A 16,643-nucleotide genomic window follows, 5' to 3' on the forward strand; every position below is an offset into this window, starting at 1 on the left:
CTGTCGCTATTTGGCTTTTAGGGGGGAACAAAGCCAGAGAGCACGTGTGGAAGGGGGACAAGCAGAGGCGAAGGGAACCGGGAAGGATGAAAGGAATGGGGTTCCTTGTGAAAGCTGTCAGTGGTGGTGGTGACAGATTGTCTAGTTATCGAGCACCGGGGCCGTCTGTCACCGACCGCTCACAAAACCTGCACTCCATAAAAGCCAGGGAGACAAAGGCGAGGAGAGGGGCTATCGGAGCCGAGAGCTTCTGTCACTAGCCAGGCAAGCATGCCCAGGGCGTGGGGAGAGCTGTGCAGATCAGGGGCCTTCTGTTATTAGTTAGGCACATGCACAAGTAAACATAGGTGTGTGTGCAAACACATGTGCTGAGGGGTGCTGGACCTTGCTCAGCCACCTACCCGCACGCATGTGTACTCTGCAGCCCAAGTTTGCACATGCACGCACACTTGTGCACACACAGCTTGCATAGACAGCCTGCATGTGCACACACATTTGCGTGTTCTAACATCCTTGCCCAAAAAGGCCTTGAGCCCTGGCTTTGCAGGTCATCATCACCCTGAGTGAAGATTAACAGGCTGCCCAGGTGCTTCTGCAGCGTCGATCCAAATAGCTCTGCTTCCCTCTCACTGTCTGCAAAGAGTCTGGTAGCTGGAGCATCACCCGGCTGAGCATTGCAGCGTGGTCGGCGAGGCCTTGCGCCATCTGTGCAGAGTGTCTGAACCTTCACAGCCAGCCTGGGCTGCAGCCATTAGTTGCAAGAGCATGCTGCAAACCAGACATGATGGAGCTGGCACCTGCCCCCTCCACAAACTGCACTTGTGCATGTCTGGACAAAGTATAATGGCACCAAAGGCGACACTGTGGATGCTACAGGATCTCTGATGGCTTGGCTGCAGGGAATGGTCCAAAAAGGCAGGTCTGCCAGAGAAGACTTTGCCATGAATGAGCAGCTGGGTGGTCACAGGAACACGGCGGAGCCCAGCACCTTTTGTTCTTCAGAGGGTCCTTGCTGGAGAGATGGGGCGCAGTCCCACCATGTGCATGAAGGTACCAGTTGATGGGCAGGAGTAGTAATGCCCCCCAGGGACTCTGTCTTTCCAGCATCTGTGAGTTGTGGCCGGGATCTTCTTTCAGGTCTCCAACCCATTGTTTGGACATGCAGCCCCTCACTGTATAAAAGTTACAAAACTCCAGCTGGTTCTGCTCCAGCAGCACAAGGGTTAAAGCTGCCTGTTTTCCCCGACAAGCCCAGGCCAGTGTGGTCCCCAGTGGCTTTGTACAATATGTCGCCTCATCTCCTGCCAAATGCTGCCTCTTCTAGTCTCTTTTCATACCTCGCCGTGCCCTCCCTGCACGCACGCAGGAGGCCTGGAGCAGCAAGCCCAGCTCGGGTCCCCCCGACCCTGTGCCACAGCTCCTCTCTCTGCAGCCAGTCCCTGAATCTTGTGGGTGAAGGTGGGCAAGTCCTGGAGGGCTTCATCCCCTTGGATGGAAATGCCACAAGGGACCCACCTGGGTCCATCAGCCTCATAGGTCAAGCTGAAGATATCAAGAGATTTTTAAAAGTTGGCAGTGCTCCCACTGGTGTTCACCACCCTCTTTCTTCTTGAATGCTGTATTGAAAGGGAGGCCCAGGAATTCAGAGGAAACGGGGGTTTCTGCAGGCTCCAGCTTGTGGGCTCCTGCGATTAAGAAACCTGGTTGGTTTTTACAAGGAATACCAGTTTCTGCCAGCCAGGAAGTCGGGAAACTCAGAGGTGAAGAACAAAGCCAGAGGGTCTCTTGTTCTCCCTCCCCCAAATCTCATCAGTTTTTTGCCAGCCTTAGGATATTTGAAGCTCAGAAGCTCTTGCCAAGAAGGTAGAGAATGAGGCAGTAGCCAAAATCCCCAGGATCACGGCAGCTTCCATGGGCTGCAGGCTCTGAGCAGGCACCAGGGAGGATTGCAGCTATGGGGGGAATATTGGCTTCGATTGCAAGGGAAGGGTCTTGAGTTTCTCGCTCTGTCGTCACCATCCCACGAGACCTGTGGCTGTGGCTTCATCTTCCCCTGCTCCCCAGCACAGCCCTGCTGGTGTTCGTCTTGCCCTCCACGAGCCAGTCAGCTCTGCAAGGCCGTGCAACGCTCAGCATCAGGGCTGCGTTCTGCCCCTTGACACTTCTCAGGTACAAAGAAAAACCATTTTCTAAGCTGAGGGACATCCCCAGATGAAATCCTCCCTCCTGGCAGTGCAAAATATGGATGCTGACAGATGAAGGGGCCTTTGCAATCTCAGCTCTTACCTGCAGGAGGAGGAAGTCTGAGAGTCTGTGTCATCCCAGGGCAGAGTTAAGGTGACTGCGTTATGGGAAGGGGACCTTGGCTGCTGGGAGCAGGCGCTGTGCTTGTGTCACTGCAGCCGAGCAGAGAGGGCTGACCCCAGTTAGTGTCCCCTGCCTCAGGGGTAAGCGGGGCAGTCCGTGTCCCCACAGAGCGCTGTGCATCACTTCCCAAGAGAACTGCAAGGATCCGGGGTGGGAGGATGGATCTGCCAATGCCTCGACTTGAGGGAACAACTTGAGTGGAAGCCCGCTGAAGGGAGCCGAAACCTGCCCGCTCGGCTGGATGCTGCACACTGCAATGGCTGTGAGGCCAGCACAGATCGGGCCTGGCATCCCCAGTGGGGAGGCTCCGGCAGCCAGCTCCGCTCCTTCCCTCCCCTCCTCCCCGAGCCCAGCCCGGCAGGATGCCCGGAGCAGCGCAGCATCAGCTGCGGAGAGAGGTGGGGCCCTGCTGGCGTCCTGGCAGGGGGAGAGGAGCTGGCCCTGGGGGTGGGCAGGCAAGACGGGAACAGAGGAGGGGCAAGGAGCACAGAGCGAGAAATAAATACAAACAGCCCATCAGGCTTCTCGGGGGAGATGGGGGGCTCAGGCAGAGCACTGCAGCGAGGGAGGAGGGGGACGTGTGTGTACGGGCAGGGGGATATGGAGCGCACAATGGGGCTGGAAGGGGTTGGGGAAGGGTGTGCATGCCTGTGTGAACGTGTGCTGCTTGTGTGTCCGCATGTGAGAGAGGAGTAATTTGTGCGTGAGAAGTGTGCGCAGGACGTGCATGTGATAGATGCATGACGTGCATTGCATCCAGTGTATTATTCAGGCATGCTGTGCATCGTGCGCATGTTAGTCTCGGGGCGGATGTGGCTATTGCCACGAGCTCATTAGGCGAATATTGTTTTATAATCGGTGCCATAGCAATGGTGAGGCAGGCTTCTCACTGCCACCTGATCCCTCTGCCTCATCCGCCACTCGCCCTGCAAACTCTGAGACCATCTGCTGATCCGTGCGCCCAGGTGCAAATGCCCATCACCTGGGCTTCGCCTGCCATGCAGCGGAGGGGGAATCAGCCCCCAGGGCCTGGGAGGGAGGTGAGGGGGGGCTATAACCTCCAGCACTCGGTGGAAGGAGAAGATGAAGGTGGGAGACTCCAGCAAGCAAGCTGCAGGGAGGTCTGGGAGGACACACACAGATATGTATGCGTGGGGTGGGGGACGCAGGGATTTCAGAGCAGGGAGTTTACTGATAATGAGGACAAACTAGAGCTGATTTTCTCAGGACAGAGTTTAACAAGATAATTTGAAATTGGAGAAGGGTGAGAGGCAGAGACCAAGTCTAACCCACAGAAGAGATCATTGTTTCATGATTAAATAGAGGATCAGTGTTTCAAAGCAATACCTGTGTATTCTGGGTACCTCTTTCTTTCACTTTCTTTCTCTTTCCTCACCAAACTTTACTACAGGTGAATTTTACAGCAGCTCACAAGCAGGACCTGTGGGATAGTTGTTGCTGCTGGTAGAACCTGTCTGGGAGAGGCTGTCCATGGTCCGGGCATCCACCAGTGCTCACCCGCCCCACACACGTACCTGCAGACCCATGCATCACGCAGCTGCATGCACACGGACACGCATCCATGCCAGCACAGCACGGACACACAGGCCAGCTCACACACACACCCATGCCATGGCTGCAGGGGCTGCACACCGGTGGGAGCCACCAGGAAGGCTGTGCTGTTGGTCCCACTTCTTCTGCAGACACTGCTCCTCGTCGCACCGCAGCGCAGGGACTTGCCTGCCTGCCTGCCTGTCTCTCCCTCTCCCCTTTCCACGTTCGCTCCCATCTCTCTATTTCTCCTTTATGAAATATGCATGGAGAACAGATGTCGCCTTCTCCCGGAGCACCCCCACCCTCCTCCCTCCCTCCCTCCCTCCCAGCCCACCACCTCCATCCACCCTCCAGGACCACATCCAACCTCCACCTCCCTCCTCTCCCGGGGGCTCCAACCTCCCGCACAGCCAATGGCATCCCCTCTCTTGACTTTAATATTTATGAGGGGGGGAGCACCGGAGCGGCCAATGAGGTGGCCGGGGTCGGACCCGGCGTGCGAGGCTGGGGTGTATATATAGTGTATGGGGCACATGCCTCCTTGGGGTGTCCATCTCAATGTGCGTGGCCCGCTCGCACTCCTGTCCAAGGAGTAGCATGCCTGGGCCCCAAGGCTGCCGGGGTTCCCCCTGACCCCCCAGGTCTATCCCGCAGAGCAGGACACCATGCACACCTAGGGAAACTTTCTGCCTCCTCAATGGATGGATGAGCCAAGCGGTTCCTCCCTTCCTGGATTACTTGAGCTTCATTCTGCTGGAAGAGAAAAGCTGGAGCCCGGGAATGGTCATCGGCTTGGGGGTAAGGTGGCTGTCCTGGGGGTGGGTGAGGAGTGCTCCTGGATGTTGCTGCGAGGTCTGATGCTGCTGAAATGGAAGTGTGGCAGGTGGGGAGAGGGATGGCAAGATAAGCAGCGTGGTCTGTGTGGGAAGATAGCCCTCTGCACAAAGCCGCAGGCTCTCCCGGGCAGGGGGCTTGACCTCGGTGCAAGGTTTAACGCACAAACCTGCGTGCGCTTCCTTCGCTTTGGGCTCGGCGGTGGCATGGGGGATTTCTGATTAGGAAAAAGAAAAGGAACCTCCATTCAGATGGCCTGAAAGTGGGTCCCAGACACACTTTGCATGGCCAGGGAGTCTCAAAAATGGTTACACCACTGGTCTGAAGGGCAAGCGAGGAGATGGGAAGCATTGCTTCCCATTGGGGCTTTAAGCATTACTGGGGTTTTGCTGAAGGCAGGACTGGAGCAAGTGTAGGTTTAAAAGAGGTTCTTGCAGTAGATGAATTTAGGAAGATGGCGGTTTACAGTTCATCTGAAGGAAAGAGTGAAAAAGAGCCTCTCAGAGCACAAGTCACCCATGCAAAGGAAAAGCTTTTTGAGGACTGGACTAACCCAGCAAAGGAGGAGTGGGATAAGGAGTTTATTTGGGTCCAGTACTGAAACTTGTCTTCATGCAAATGGTCAGGCATCTCCTGCCGACATCCTTCTGCAACTGAGAATAGAGACCCCCATGCAGGACTCCTGCCTGCCATGTTTGATACACCTTAAATTCACTCACAAGGATGCTGAGACAGGGACAGCAATGTGTCCCACAGCCTGTGCCCTCTGCAGACCACAGCAGACTGGTGAGTGGTTCCCAGGCTGTTCCTAAGCCAGGTCGCCATCCCCATCTGCCCAAGGAGAAGGAGTTTTTGCAGCTTCCCCTACTGCAGGATGAAGTAACACGCTTGTGCCTCAGCGCTGGTGTCCCAGGAGGGGACAGAAGGCGATTGTTTGTCTCCTTCCCTGCCCTGTGCTGAAGCAATGGGGCCAGGAGGCAGCGGAGCTGCTCTGCAGTTTCTTGCCAGGGTGGCTCACCCGCACATGGACTGCACCTCCAGCACGGCCCCAGTCAGATGAGGCAGCACCTGAGTTTGCAGAGCAAGAGGAGAACAGGCCTGTTGTTTTCAGAGCAGCAGCACCTGGATAAGAGGGAGACAGAAGAGCGGTGAAGCTGTGCAAGAGATTCAATGCAATTCCCCATCCCTAAGAGCAGGGGGGAGAGTTTTTAAAGAGAAGCTGTGCACACGGGTGCGGAGCTGCACACCTGAGCATGATCCTGGATGTCCATGCACCCACTCCTCACCACGGCCAAGATGCTGAAAGTGCAGAGCTGCTGTGGCACATGTCCAACCCCAGAGCTGACCTTCCCTCTTTCTCCTGGCCCGGCTGCAGCGTCTCCGGAGCTTGCACTCACGGCTGGAGCAGCAGTCCTGCCCTGCTGCGGGGAGCCACTGTGGCTGAGAGCAACGCTCCAGTGACGGCTATTGTGAGTGGGAGCAGGGTGGCACCACCAGCATGCAGGGGAACGTCAGGGCTGTGGCAACAAGCCTCGAGCTGGCCATGAAGGGCTGCCCTGGCTCACCGGCCATGCACAGACTTGCTTTGGGTGGTGTTCGCCCACAGACACACTGCTGCTGAGGGCAGAGCAGCCGGCAGGGCAGGACTGCTCCTTCCATCGCCGAGCACCAGAAAGGAGGTCCCGGGTATGCAGGAAGCGGACAAGAGCAGAAGGAGAAAAGAAATTAGAGCGGGAGGGGAACGGAGAAGGTTAAACAAGGTGCAGGAGTCAAGGCTATAGAGGACAGCTACAGCAGATGTGGCTAATTCAGGAACTTGAGATACACTCTCTTGCGTTGGTCGTGGTTCTTGGTCCCTGGCTGGTTTGTCTCTGAAGCTGATCACAGGGAGAGCAAGTTAAACACAAAACCAAACTCAGCTGTACTCTTAAGGACAGTGCAGCTTATTGCAAGCTCAAAGCCTTGAGACGGCATTTCCACAGATCCTGAAAGCCGTGTTTCCGTCAGCCCTTCCATCCTCTCCAGACTAAGGGCTTCACAAGAGTAACTTTTTATTTAGGATTTGAATGGTTTACTTGTACTCTCATGCATAGCTGAAAGGTTTTGTGTTATAGAAAAAAAAGTCCAGGTTAATTTTTTTTTTGTGAAATCTGAATATCACAGTGCAAGGGTGAGTGTGTGTGTACACAGAGATGCCTAACTTGGGGTAGATTTATGAGCGTGGGTGTAAGTTATTGTGCATAAATGGATGTGGCATTCTCACAGAGGAGTTTTTGACTGGGAACATTTGCACATATGTGCTGGGAAATATGTCTGTGTGTATATGTGTATCTGTGTGTGTACATGTGTGTTTGTGTAAGCTTGCAAAGAAGCAGTCACGTATGTTGGGGGGGGCTCAGAGGAACTGTGCAGACATTTCTATACATGCTTAAGAGGTTCCTTGTGTTTCTTGGGCAGTGTTTCTGCAAACACACATCAAGGGCTCTGCCCCCCGCCAGTCTTTTAAAACGGGATGTGGCCTATTTCTTCCCAGTCATTGCCTGTCCATATTCGTTTAGTTTCCGTTTCTCAGTCATATGGCTCATTACAAGCTTGTCAGGCCTGAGAGAGGTAATATGTTGTACATCTCTCCCTGGCTGGCTTCCCAGCCAGGCTGCCGACTCTTCCAGCAGCAGCGTTTCCCCATCTGAAGTTTGTTTCCCTTCCCCTGTTCCACCCCAGCCCTTCCCCTGCCCGGAGGGAAGATGCGCCTTCGGCAAGACCTGCCTTTCCCAGACCTGCTCCTGGGGTGCCGGAGGCATCTGTGCAGGCCTGGGGCACCCATGCCGGAGCCTCGCAGGGAAGGCAGTGGGGGAGAGGAGAAGGGAGAGGAGAGGCAGCTTTCCTGGCCGGTGACACAGCATCCCAGAGGGAGCGGGGAGCCAGCGTCTATTTGGACACATCAAGCAAAGCAGCTGTGTTGGGTTCCATATGTTGGGGGTGCCAGGATCCATGACATACGGGCTCATTTAGTATACAATAAGCCCCCCTTCCTCTCGCCCCTGCAGTCTGTTTTTCCCCTTCGCTCATCCACCACCTGTCATCTCTCCAGAGAGCCTGGAGAAATGGCTTCCACCTTCTCCCGGAGCCACCCCAAAGGCTCCCTCTCCACTGCCTGTGACCAGGGACCCAGAGCCCCAGCCCAGCCCATCAGGGACAGGCTGTGCCCTGCTCCGGCTGGGGCCAATGCTGCAGGGCAGGTGGAGCAAACAGCCATGCTTTCTAGCTACGTCTCTCGTGTCTGCCAGGAGCTGGGCAATACTGAGAGCGCCTGTGCTTCTGTTTTCTAGAGCACGCAGGAGGAGTTCGGCTTTGACACCTGACAGCTCTGAAACTGGGTCCTGCCACAGCTGCACAGAAGAGCCCACAGTCTCTGTGCACACGTGCACGCAGAGGATATTTATTTATTTATTTATTTAATTTATATGCATCCTGCCATCTTTCTTACATTATTTATTGTGAAGGTTGTTGCCCGCCCAACGAGTTCTCCGGAGAAAAGGGAAAATTTTGAAATTCCCTTGTGGAGACTGTGTGTGATGAGGAGGAAGAGAAGGAGAATAACCAGGGGCTTGCTGTGAGCCAGAGACCCTCCCTTTAAAGTAGAGCAGTTTTGCTTTGACGTACTGCCTGGGTCAGTGTGTCCTCGTGACATACCGTATCTCTGAAGCATCCATCTGTCTGTCCACCCCTCTTCTGCGAAGATGATGCTCAATTCAGACCAGACAGAGATCGACCTGCCCCCGACACACTCCGAGTCCGAATCTGTCTTCAGCGACTGTGGCGGCGGCCGCGCAGGCAGCGCGGAGGATGCCAGTGGCGTTGGCTTGTGCGCTCAGTCCCGGATAGCTGAGCCGGGTGAGGCTGTGAAGAAAGACCTGCAGCACCTGAGTCGGGAAGAGCGTAGACGCCGGCGGCGTGCCACGGCCAAATACCGGACAGCCCATGCCACACGGGAGCGCATCCGCGTTGAAGCCTTCAACATGGCCTTTGCTGAGCTGCGGAAGCTGCTGCCCACCCTGCCACCGGACAAGAAGCTCTCCAAGATTGAGATTCTCCGCCTGGCCATCTGCTACATCTCCTACCTGAACCATGTGCTGGATGTCTGAGCCGCCCAACCTGCGTCCGTCTGTCTGTCTGCCAGCCACATCTCCTACTGAACCATGTGCTGGGCATCTGAGCCAAAAGCTCAAGTCCGTCTGTCCATCTACGACCTGAACCACATGTTGGGCATCCAAAATGCTGTGCCTGTGTTCATCCATCTGTTCAAATGGACCAAGTCCCCAGCTGTCTGCTCTACCCCCTATCTGAACTATGTTCTGTATTTCCCCATCACCAAGCCCACATCCGTCTGTCTTTCCATCCTGCCTGAGACAGGCTGGATGTTTGGTCCATCAGCCATCTGTCCGTCCTGCTGGATCTGCTGCCTGAAGCCTGTGCTGGCCGTGTACGCTCCCAAATTCTGTCCATCCTTCTGCTGCGCATCCCACTGATACTGCCTAAGGGATCCTGAGCCTGCATCCATCAGTCTGTCTGCCACGTCCCCTCGCTGACCCATAGCAGGAGCCACTGAGCCCAAGTCTGTGTGTGTCACCTCTTTTATACAAGCCACAAAAAAATGGACCTGTGAAACACTGCAGCGCCAAGCAGCACTGCACTCTTGTCCATCTGTCTGCCTCCGCCTTCTGCCACCGGCCGCCCCACCAGCACAGCCAGTCTGGGCATTTTGTCTGTTTGCTGCTGTTCTGCCCCTGGCATTGTGCTGGTCACTTAAAGGCCCACGTCAGGACTATCTTCTCCGCAGAGGGAGCACAGCCCAGGAGCATCCATCCTTGGGCACAGAGCAGCTCTTCTGTGTTTGCCCAGGCTTTTCACACCCCAAAAAGAAGAATAAAGTGTGGTGCAGACCTGGCAGGACCTGGCCACGCTTTCCACAGATGACAGCAGCTCATTCCCCTCGAGATGGAGCAGAGAAGTGTGCTCACTCAGTGCTGCCTGCAAGGTGCCTGGAGCCTGGGCCAGGCTGGAGCAGCACCTGGGGTCTCTCCAAGCCCCTCCATCACACATCTGGTCTCCCTGAAGCTCAGCACTCTGCTCCCCAGACCTGTGCATCCCAGGCTTTGCTGCCCGACCCTCCTTTGCACTAGTGCATGACGAGTGTGAAGCCCCCCTGGCCTGGCCCATTGCACCTACAGACACAACAACCCCAGAGCACCAGACCTCCCCATGCAGCACTTCATCCCTCCTCCCCACTATTCCTCTGTCTCCCCTTCAGTGCTCCTGGTGAAAAAGGCCTGAGTGGGTCACAAGCGTGGCACATGCCCCAGAACAAGTGGACACCGGTGCTCAGCTCCCCCTCCTCTGCAGTGCAACTGGTGCTGCTGGGGCTCATGTGCAAAGAGGCTTACCCTCAGGGTGCCAGAGGCCCTCCGATTTACACCAGTATGGCACTGGTGCAGCATGACCTTTCACAGCACGCGCTCTGCTGGGGTAAACTGCACTTTACCTGCAGCTTGCAGGGCAGTGGGTTTGGAAAGGGGAGGAAGCAGGAACAGCCCCTTTGCCCAGTTTCCAGCAGCTGGGGCTCTCCCTGGCCCTCCCTAACATGGATCAGCACTTTGGGAGAGGGAGGGGAGTGGGAAGGGAAAGCAGAGCTGAGCAGCCTTTTCTCCAGCAAGAGCACGCTGAGGCTGGGGAAAGCTCGTTGCAAGAGTGAATGTTTTGCCTTGTTTTATGGGTGTGTGTTTGTTTTAAGAGTTAATTTTGCACTGGCAGTGGCAAGAGCACAGGCAGAGCCTGGGCAGGGGACCAGGACCTCGCAGAAACCACTGGCTGTGCTTAGAGCCAACGCTCCGGGCCAGGAACAGAGCCACAGCCTGGCCCACGGGGAAGGGGTTGGGGCTGCTCCTCATTGAGGGGAGACGGGCAGTGGTCCAGCCCACAGGGTAGGTGCTGGGGGAGATGGACTTGGTGTGCCAGAGATGAAACAGTCATGGTGAGAGGGTCAGTGCCATGTCCTGCAAACACCAGCAAACCCCCAGAGCTGGAGCAGAGGGTCCCAGCAGCACTGCCCTGCAGGGTCCCACCCTCTGCTTTTTCCCCTCCCAAGGTGTTGGCCACTGCCCGTGCCAGGTGTCCGAGCCCTGGGAGCCCCAGGTGGGCTTCCTGGGACCTTGCAAACCTCCTGGCTCCATCCCACCCCTGTCTCTACTGCCAGCTCCCAGCGATGCCTCGCTCCATACCTCATTTCCACCCCTCTCCCCATAAAAGCAGGGAGAATGATCGCTACCTCTGTCTCGCAAGGACTCGCCAGTGAATGTGGGATCCCCAAGGGCCAGAGCAGTGGACCCCGCAGCCGGCTCCCCCGTCACTGCACTGCTCAGCAGAGCAGCGGCAGAGCAAAACAGAGCAGGGCAGCCCACCCTTCCCCTCCACTCACCAGCCATGTCTCTGTGCCACAAGGATATTTATTGAATTAATTTATTGATAAATGTTATTATTTATTGCTGTGTTGTGCACTTTTGGGAAAGGAAAACTAGAAAACAAACAAACAAAAAAATAATAACCACAGCAGAAAACCAACCAACCCACCCTTGTACACAGTGTGCCCTAGCGTGTGTTTGTCTTGGCTGTTCAGACTGTGCAAGGATTTATTATTTATGAGTTCACAAGGAAGTTGGGGAAGGGGAAATGAATTAAACTGCCAGCAAAAGAGAGATCTTGAACTTGGAGTGCCCGGCTTCCCTTTTTCTTTCTTTCTTTTTTTTTTAATCTTGTTTTTAACCATCTCTTCCTCGTGCTGTTTGGCAGTGGTGGTGGATTCCCCATGCAGTAGTTGATGGCTGCGGCTGTGCCTGTGAAAGGAGGCAGGGGGAGGGAGGCCATCACCCACTGCTCCGGCCAAGGGACCAGGATGTCTCCTCTTGGCACTCAAAGAATCCTACCAGCACCAGCCAGGCTCGGGCTTGCTCAGAACCAGGGTGCACACCGTGTCTTTGGCTTTCCCCAGGTCTGCAGTCGCCGTTTGAGCCCAGCTTGGGTTTGCTGGGACAAGCAGACCCCAAATGGCCCAGTCCCTCTGGTGACAGCAGAGGGATGAGGACATCTGGTTCAGACATCAGCATCTCCAAACACACCCAGTAAACCACCTTCTCTCTCCTGTGTACCCCTGGGAAATCAGCGCAGCCCTGGCTCCAAAGTCACCCATCACTTGACCATGAACCTCTGCCTGGCAGAGCCCCCAGGATCCCCTTCTCCATGTCCCCCAGCCCTCTCCCCTGTGAGCCCCTGGCACTCTCCCCACTTCCTCGGCCCACCCCGAGCTACGTGGGGAAGCAAGTTTGCAGCTTGTCTCCTTTGTCTGCACCGAGCCCGTGTGTCCCTAGGGGCAGGTTGCAGCTGTTCGCCGACTTGCTCCAAATTTCTTCATATAATCAATTGGCCTCGGCTGCAGCTCGGCTCAGCAGAGATGCGTCAAAGGGGAAATAATAAACATGGGGGAGGGAGCAGGGGAAGGAAGCGGGGAAACTTTGCACCAGGCTGCAGGCTGGTGGGGCACAGGAGGGGACCTTGGGAGACCTCAGCCCTTCCAGGGCCCCTTTTTGTCCCAGCTCAGGGATTTCTCTCCGGCGTTCACCCCTCGGGATGCACCGTGTCTCCGCCGCCTGCATCCAGACCCAGCTCTTCTCCCAGTCCCTCTGGCACCAGCCTCCAGCACGGAGGTTTGTGCGGGGCGGCCATCTCCATCCCACCCCTGGCCACCCACTCTCCAGGAGGTGGTAATCGGGTTAGGGCAGTGTGAGCTCCACAGCGGCGGCTCCCAAACCTCTGTAGGGCTGTTGTTCCCCGCTGCCAACCCTGGCCCTGACATATGGTCCTCATTGTGCCTCACACAATGGAAACACTTCATGCTAATTTAGATGCTGGTTCTGGCCTTGCTGTCATCTTCGACAGATTGGGTCCCTTGCCTGTTCTTTGTGCTTGTGGGCAGGCAGGGTAACAGGCAGCTCGGCTTCTCCTCTACCTCCCTGAGCGTTTTCCTAGACACTTTGCAACTCTTTCCCTATTCCCACAGCTATTTCCTTCTCTCTCTCTCTCTCCTTCTCCATACACGGCTCCATCTCTCCATCCCTCCCCTGGCCTCTGGAGGACACTGGTCCCAGTGCACAGGTAGGTGTGTGCACGAAAAGTGTTTCACAATGGCTTTTCATTTGAAAAATTACCCATGGAAAATAGTCCTGACAGTGCAGATAGAGACATGCATGAAACTGCTCAGCTGCTTCTGCCTGGTAGCATTTCTGTATCCCTGCCCCAAGGACAACAAGGTGGAGATGACTGCTAGGCCCCTTCCACGTCCCTTCCTCCCCCCAAAAAGGAGTAGCCGGGGCAGGATGTGACACCCCGGGTTGGGAAAGGGGAAGGACACCCCTTGTTTCAGCCTGCTGCCCCAGGGCCAGGCTGCCTGCGTGTGCCCTGGTCCCCCAGGGGATGTCACCGTGGGCAGCAGCTGTGTCCCCAGCTTGCCTACACGAGGCAGCAGTGCCATCTGCTGGGTCCCCGGGACGGGGCCCTGCACGCTCATGCCAGACCCCTGTCACCCCCCAGGCTGGGGACCCCATTCCTAGAGCATCCCTGTCCCCTGCAAAGTGACCCAAACCCCACTGAAGCTCTCAGGCAGGGCTGGGACTGGGACCCACACAAGGGACAAAGGCAAACGGCACCCATGCACACACGTGGGACGTTCCCAAAAGCGTCTTCCATGACCCATCGTTTTAAATGCTCTTTCCTGCTTGGTTTAGAGCACAAGGGTCCCCTGAGGCTGCGATACTGATCAGAGACAGGCTACTGGGAGAGGCAGGCCTGGCCCAAACAGGCCGACTTGCTCGCTAGGTAAAGGGAGATCTGATCCCTTCCTTCGAGACATGGAACAGGAGCTAATGAGCCATCAGATGCCTCGTGCCAGCAATCACATGGCAGAGATAAAGAGCCTGTCTGGACAGCAGCGTGGCAAGAGCATGCAGCAGGGACAGTTTGGGACCCGTGGGTCGTTGTCCACCCCAGGCAGGGTCCACAGCACATGACACTGAGAGACGAGGGCCAGCAGGCCAAGGAGGGTCTGGTGAGATCACCGGCAGCCTGCATAGCCCCAGGGCTTGCAGACAGGTCAGACAAACATCTGTGGGGATGGGTTAGATGCTGCTGATCCTGCCCAGGGCAGGGAGAGGCTAGCCACCCTGCACCCTGCTTTCTAGGACTCCTAATCTCCAGAGTTACCTGCCCAGAGTCTCTGCCCCCCTCCCTGCAGAGTGGGAAGCCCAGCTGTGACACCTTGGGACCTATGGGTGTTGGACCTGTCTGGGGTCCGGTTGTTAGTGTGTAGGGTGGTGGGTCAGCTCTGGGCAAGGAGAGGGGTCTGGCGGGTGTGAGGGGACATAACTGCTCCCCACTCTGCTCAGGGAGGTGTATGAGGACTTTGCAAGATCCCTGGGTCTTCCCTGCTCTGTAGAAGGTAATTTCCAAGAACAAGACAAGACAGAGCTGGTTCTTGGAGTCCTTCATCCCCAGGAGATGGATGGGAAGCACCCAGCACCCTGTGCACTGCTGATTCCAGGTGCTCCACATGGGACAGGGCTGGGCACCTTGCAGAGCCGGGCAGGCTCTTCTGTCCTGAGAGCAGGGTGCAGAGGGAGGGGACCCTGTAAATCACAAGGTAGAACAATGCGGCCCTTTCCCAGATGGCAGGGAGGCTCCAGCAACCCCAGCTACCCAGGAATGAGCTCTGAGGGCCCATTAATCACTCCCGGAGCCAGAGAGGGAGTGAGAGGACGGCCCGGGGCAGCTGGCTGCAGGGGGAAGGGAGAGCAGAGGGGGCCCATACCCGGCAAAGATCCCCAAGCCCTGCTGGGTCACAAGGTCCCAAACTTGGCCACAGCTCCTGCACTCCCAAGGTTATACCTCAAGGCTGCTCCAGTGACTCACACAGCCCATTGAGCCATGTAAAAAGGGGGGGCACTGACCCCCCCAGCTCTGTGCCAGGACCCAGGGGACCAGCACAGGCTGGGATCCACCTCCCTCAAGTCTCCACAGCCAGCGCAGGATGCAGCATTGTGTCTCCTTGCCATTTCATAGGTGGAGACAGAGAGGGAGCTGGAGCAGCCCCGAGGCTGCTCAAGCTGCCCCAGGGAATAGGCTGGAGCTGAGCTTCCCAGTGACACCTGCAGCATGGAGCCCAGCTGAGAGGTAGGAAAACACACAGTTGGACAAACGTCACTGGCTGGGCTGAGCTGAGCTGTGTGGAGCACCCCAGAGCAGGAACCACAACAATGGCTCCTAGATGGGCTCCTCCACAAGAGCTAAGACACTTGATAAAAAGAGGAGGGAGAAGCTGGACAGACTGTGGGGGGGGTCCCTCCCGAGGTGCCCCAAGCTCTGTGTTCCAGCTTACAGCTCTGGCTGCCCTTTCCCTCCCTTCTTCCTCACCCAGTCGCTCTCACCGAGCTCAGCCTGGACCATGCATTTCTGGTTGCCGCGGAGAGGATGTTGCCGGACACCCCCTACCTGGTGCCTCGGCTTTATGGGGCACCACGGTGGCAGGGAGGTGACCCAAAGGGACCCAAAACACATGGGCTGAGCTGTGTCAGGGCTCAGACAGGGCATGATCCCTCCAGCCTAGCCTGGCCTGGCCTGGCCTGGCCTGGCCTGGGACGCCCCTGCCCCTGCCCCTGCCCCTGCCCCTGCCCCTGCCCCTGCCCCTGCCCCTGCCCCTGCCCCTGCCCCTGCCCCTGCCCCTGCCCCTGCCCCTGCCCCATCGCCCCTCCCAAACCCTCCTCTCCATTATGGGAAAACAAGCCATTTAAATCCGACCAATGGCGTGCGCCGGGAGGAGAGCGCCTCACGCCATTGGGCAGCGCGGGGGGGGCGGGCCCCGTCCGTTCCCACCCTCGCTCATTGATATAAAGCGTCGGGCGGTCCGGCTAGGCTGTTCCGGGCAGGTGGTGTGCCCCCGCTGTGGGCTTCTGCATGCGTGGAGGATGTCGGGGGTCCCACGCTGCCCGGTCTCCCACTCGCCCAATGGAGAGACTGGCTTTGTGGGGCGCTCTGCGTGGGGGCCCCTGGCCCGTGGGGGCATTCGGGTGATTGGGGGTCCTTCCCTCTGGAGCAGGTGGGGGTGCTGCCCCCCCCCCCCCCCCCCAGCACCTATGCTGCCAGGCTCCTTCCCACGGGTCCTGCTGGGTGAGGGGATGGTGCTGCCCCAGAGCACTGGGCCCTAAGACCTCCCCCCCCCCATAAGGGACCCCCACACCTAGTGTGGGGGCTTGCATGGGGCACAGTTTGTCTTTTCCAGCCCCCCCAGCTCCCTCTCTGCAAATGGGTGGTCTGCAGGTGTGTGCTGAGCTGCTGTCCCCTGTGTGTGTCCCCCCATCCCTCTTTGCTCCCAGTGCATCCCTTGTTCCTGGGGAGCTGGGAGATGGTCTGGGGAGGGGGGTCTTCCAGGTGCTCCCACCCAGCCCAGTGCAGCAGAGGCTCAGGGGCTCCTACATGCTGTGACCTGTTCCTGGGCCAAGCCCAGACACCTTCACCACGAGGGTCATGGGTGGGCTGTCCACCCAGACACACTGGGGTGACAGAGCCAGACCTGGGTGATGGACTCAGTTTTCATCGGTCGGGGGATCCAAGGACCACAGGGAGTCACTTGTTCACACACACACATCCTTCTCCCCCCCCCCCCCAGAAAAACCAGCCTGGCCTGGCACAAAGGTGGGAGCAGGACCATGACCCCAGTGGGCTGTTACCCCTTTGGGGGCACCTCTGCCAGGGTGAAGGCTCATCCTTTTCCCCCACCACACCCCACC

General features: G+C 57.2%; 1 protein-coding gene across 1 annotated transcript; it reads left to right on the forward strand.

Moving 5' to 3' along the window:
• Positions 1 to 4,445: 4,445 nt before the first annotated feature.
• On the forward strand, positions 4,446 to 12,264 carry NHLH1 (nescient helix-loop-helix 1). Its single transcript, XM_052796352.1, has 2 exons — positions 4,446 to 4,719; positions 8,085 to 12,264. Exon 2 carries the CDS (start codon positions 8,496 to 8,498, stop codon positions 8,898 to 8,900), a length of 405 nt encoding a protein of 134 aa, XP_052652312.1. The 5' UTR covers positions 4,446 to 4,719; positions 8,085 to 8,495; the 3' UTR covers positions 8,901 to 12,264.
• The last annotated feature ends 4,379 nt before the right edge of the window (positions 12,265 to 16,643 follow it).

The sequence above is a fragment of the Harpia harpyja genome, chromosome 9, assembly GCF_026419915.1.
Source record: "Harpia harpyja isolate bHarHar1 chromosome 9, bHarHar1 primary haplotype, whole genome shotgun sequence".
In the NCBI taxonomy this organism is placed as follows: domain Eukaryota; kingdom Metazoa; phylum Chordata; class Aves; order Accipitriformes; family Accipitridae; genus Harpia; species Harpia harpyja.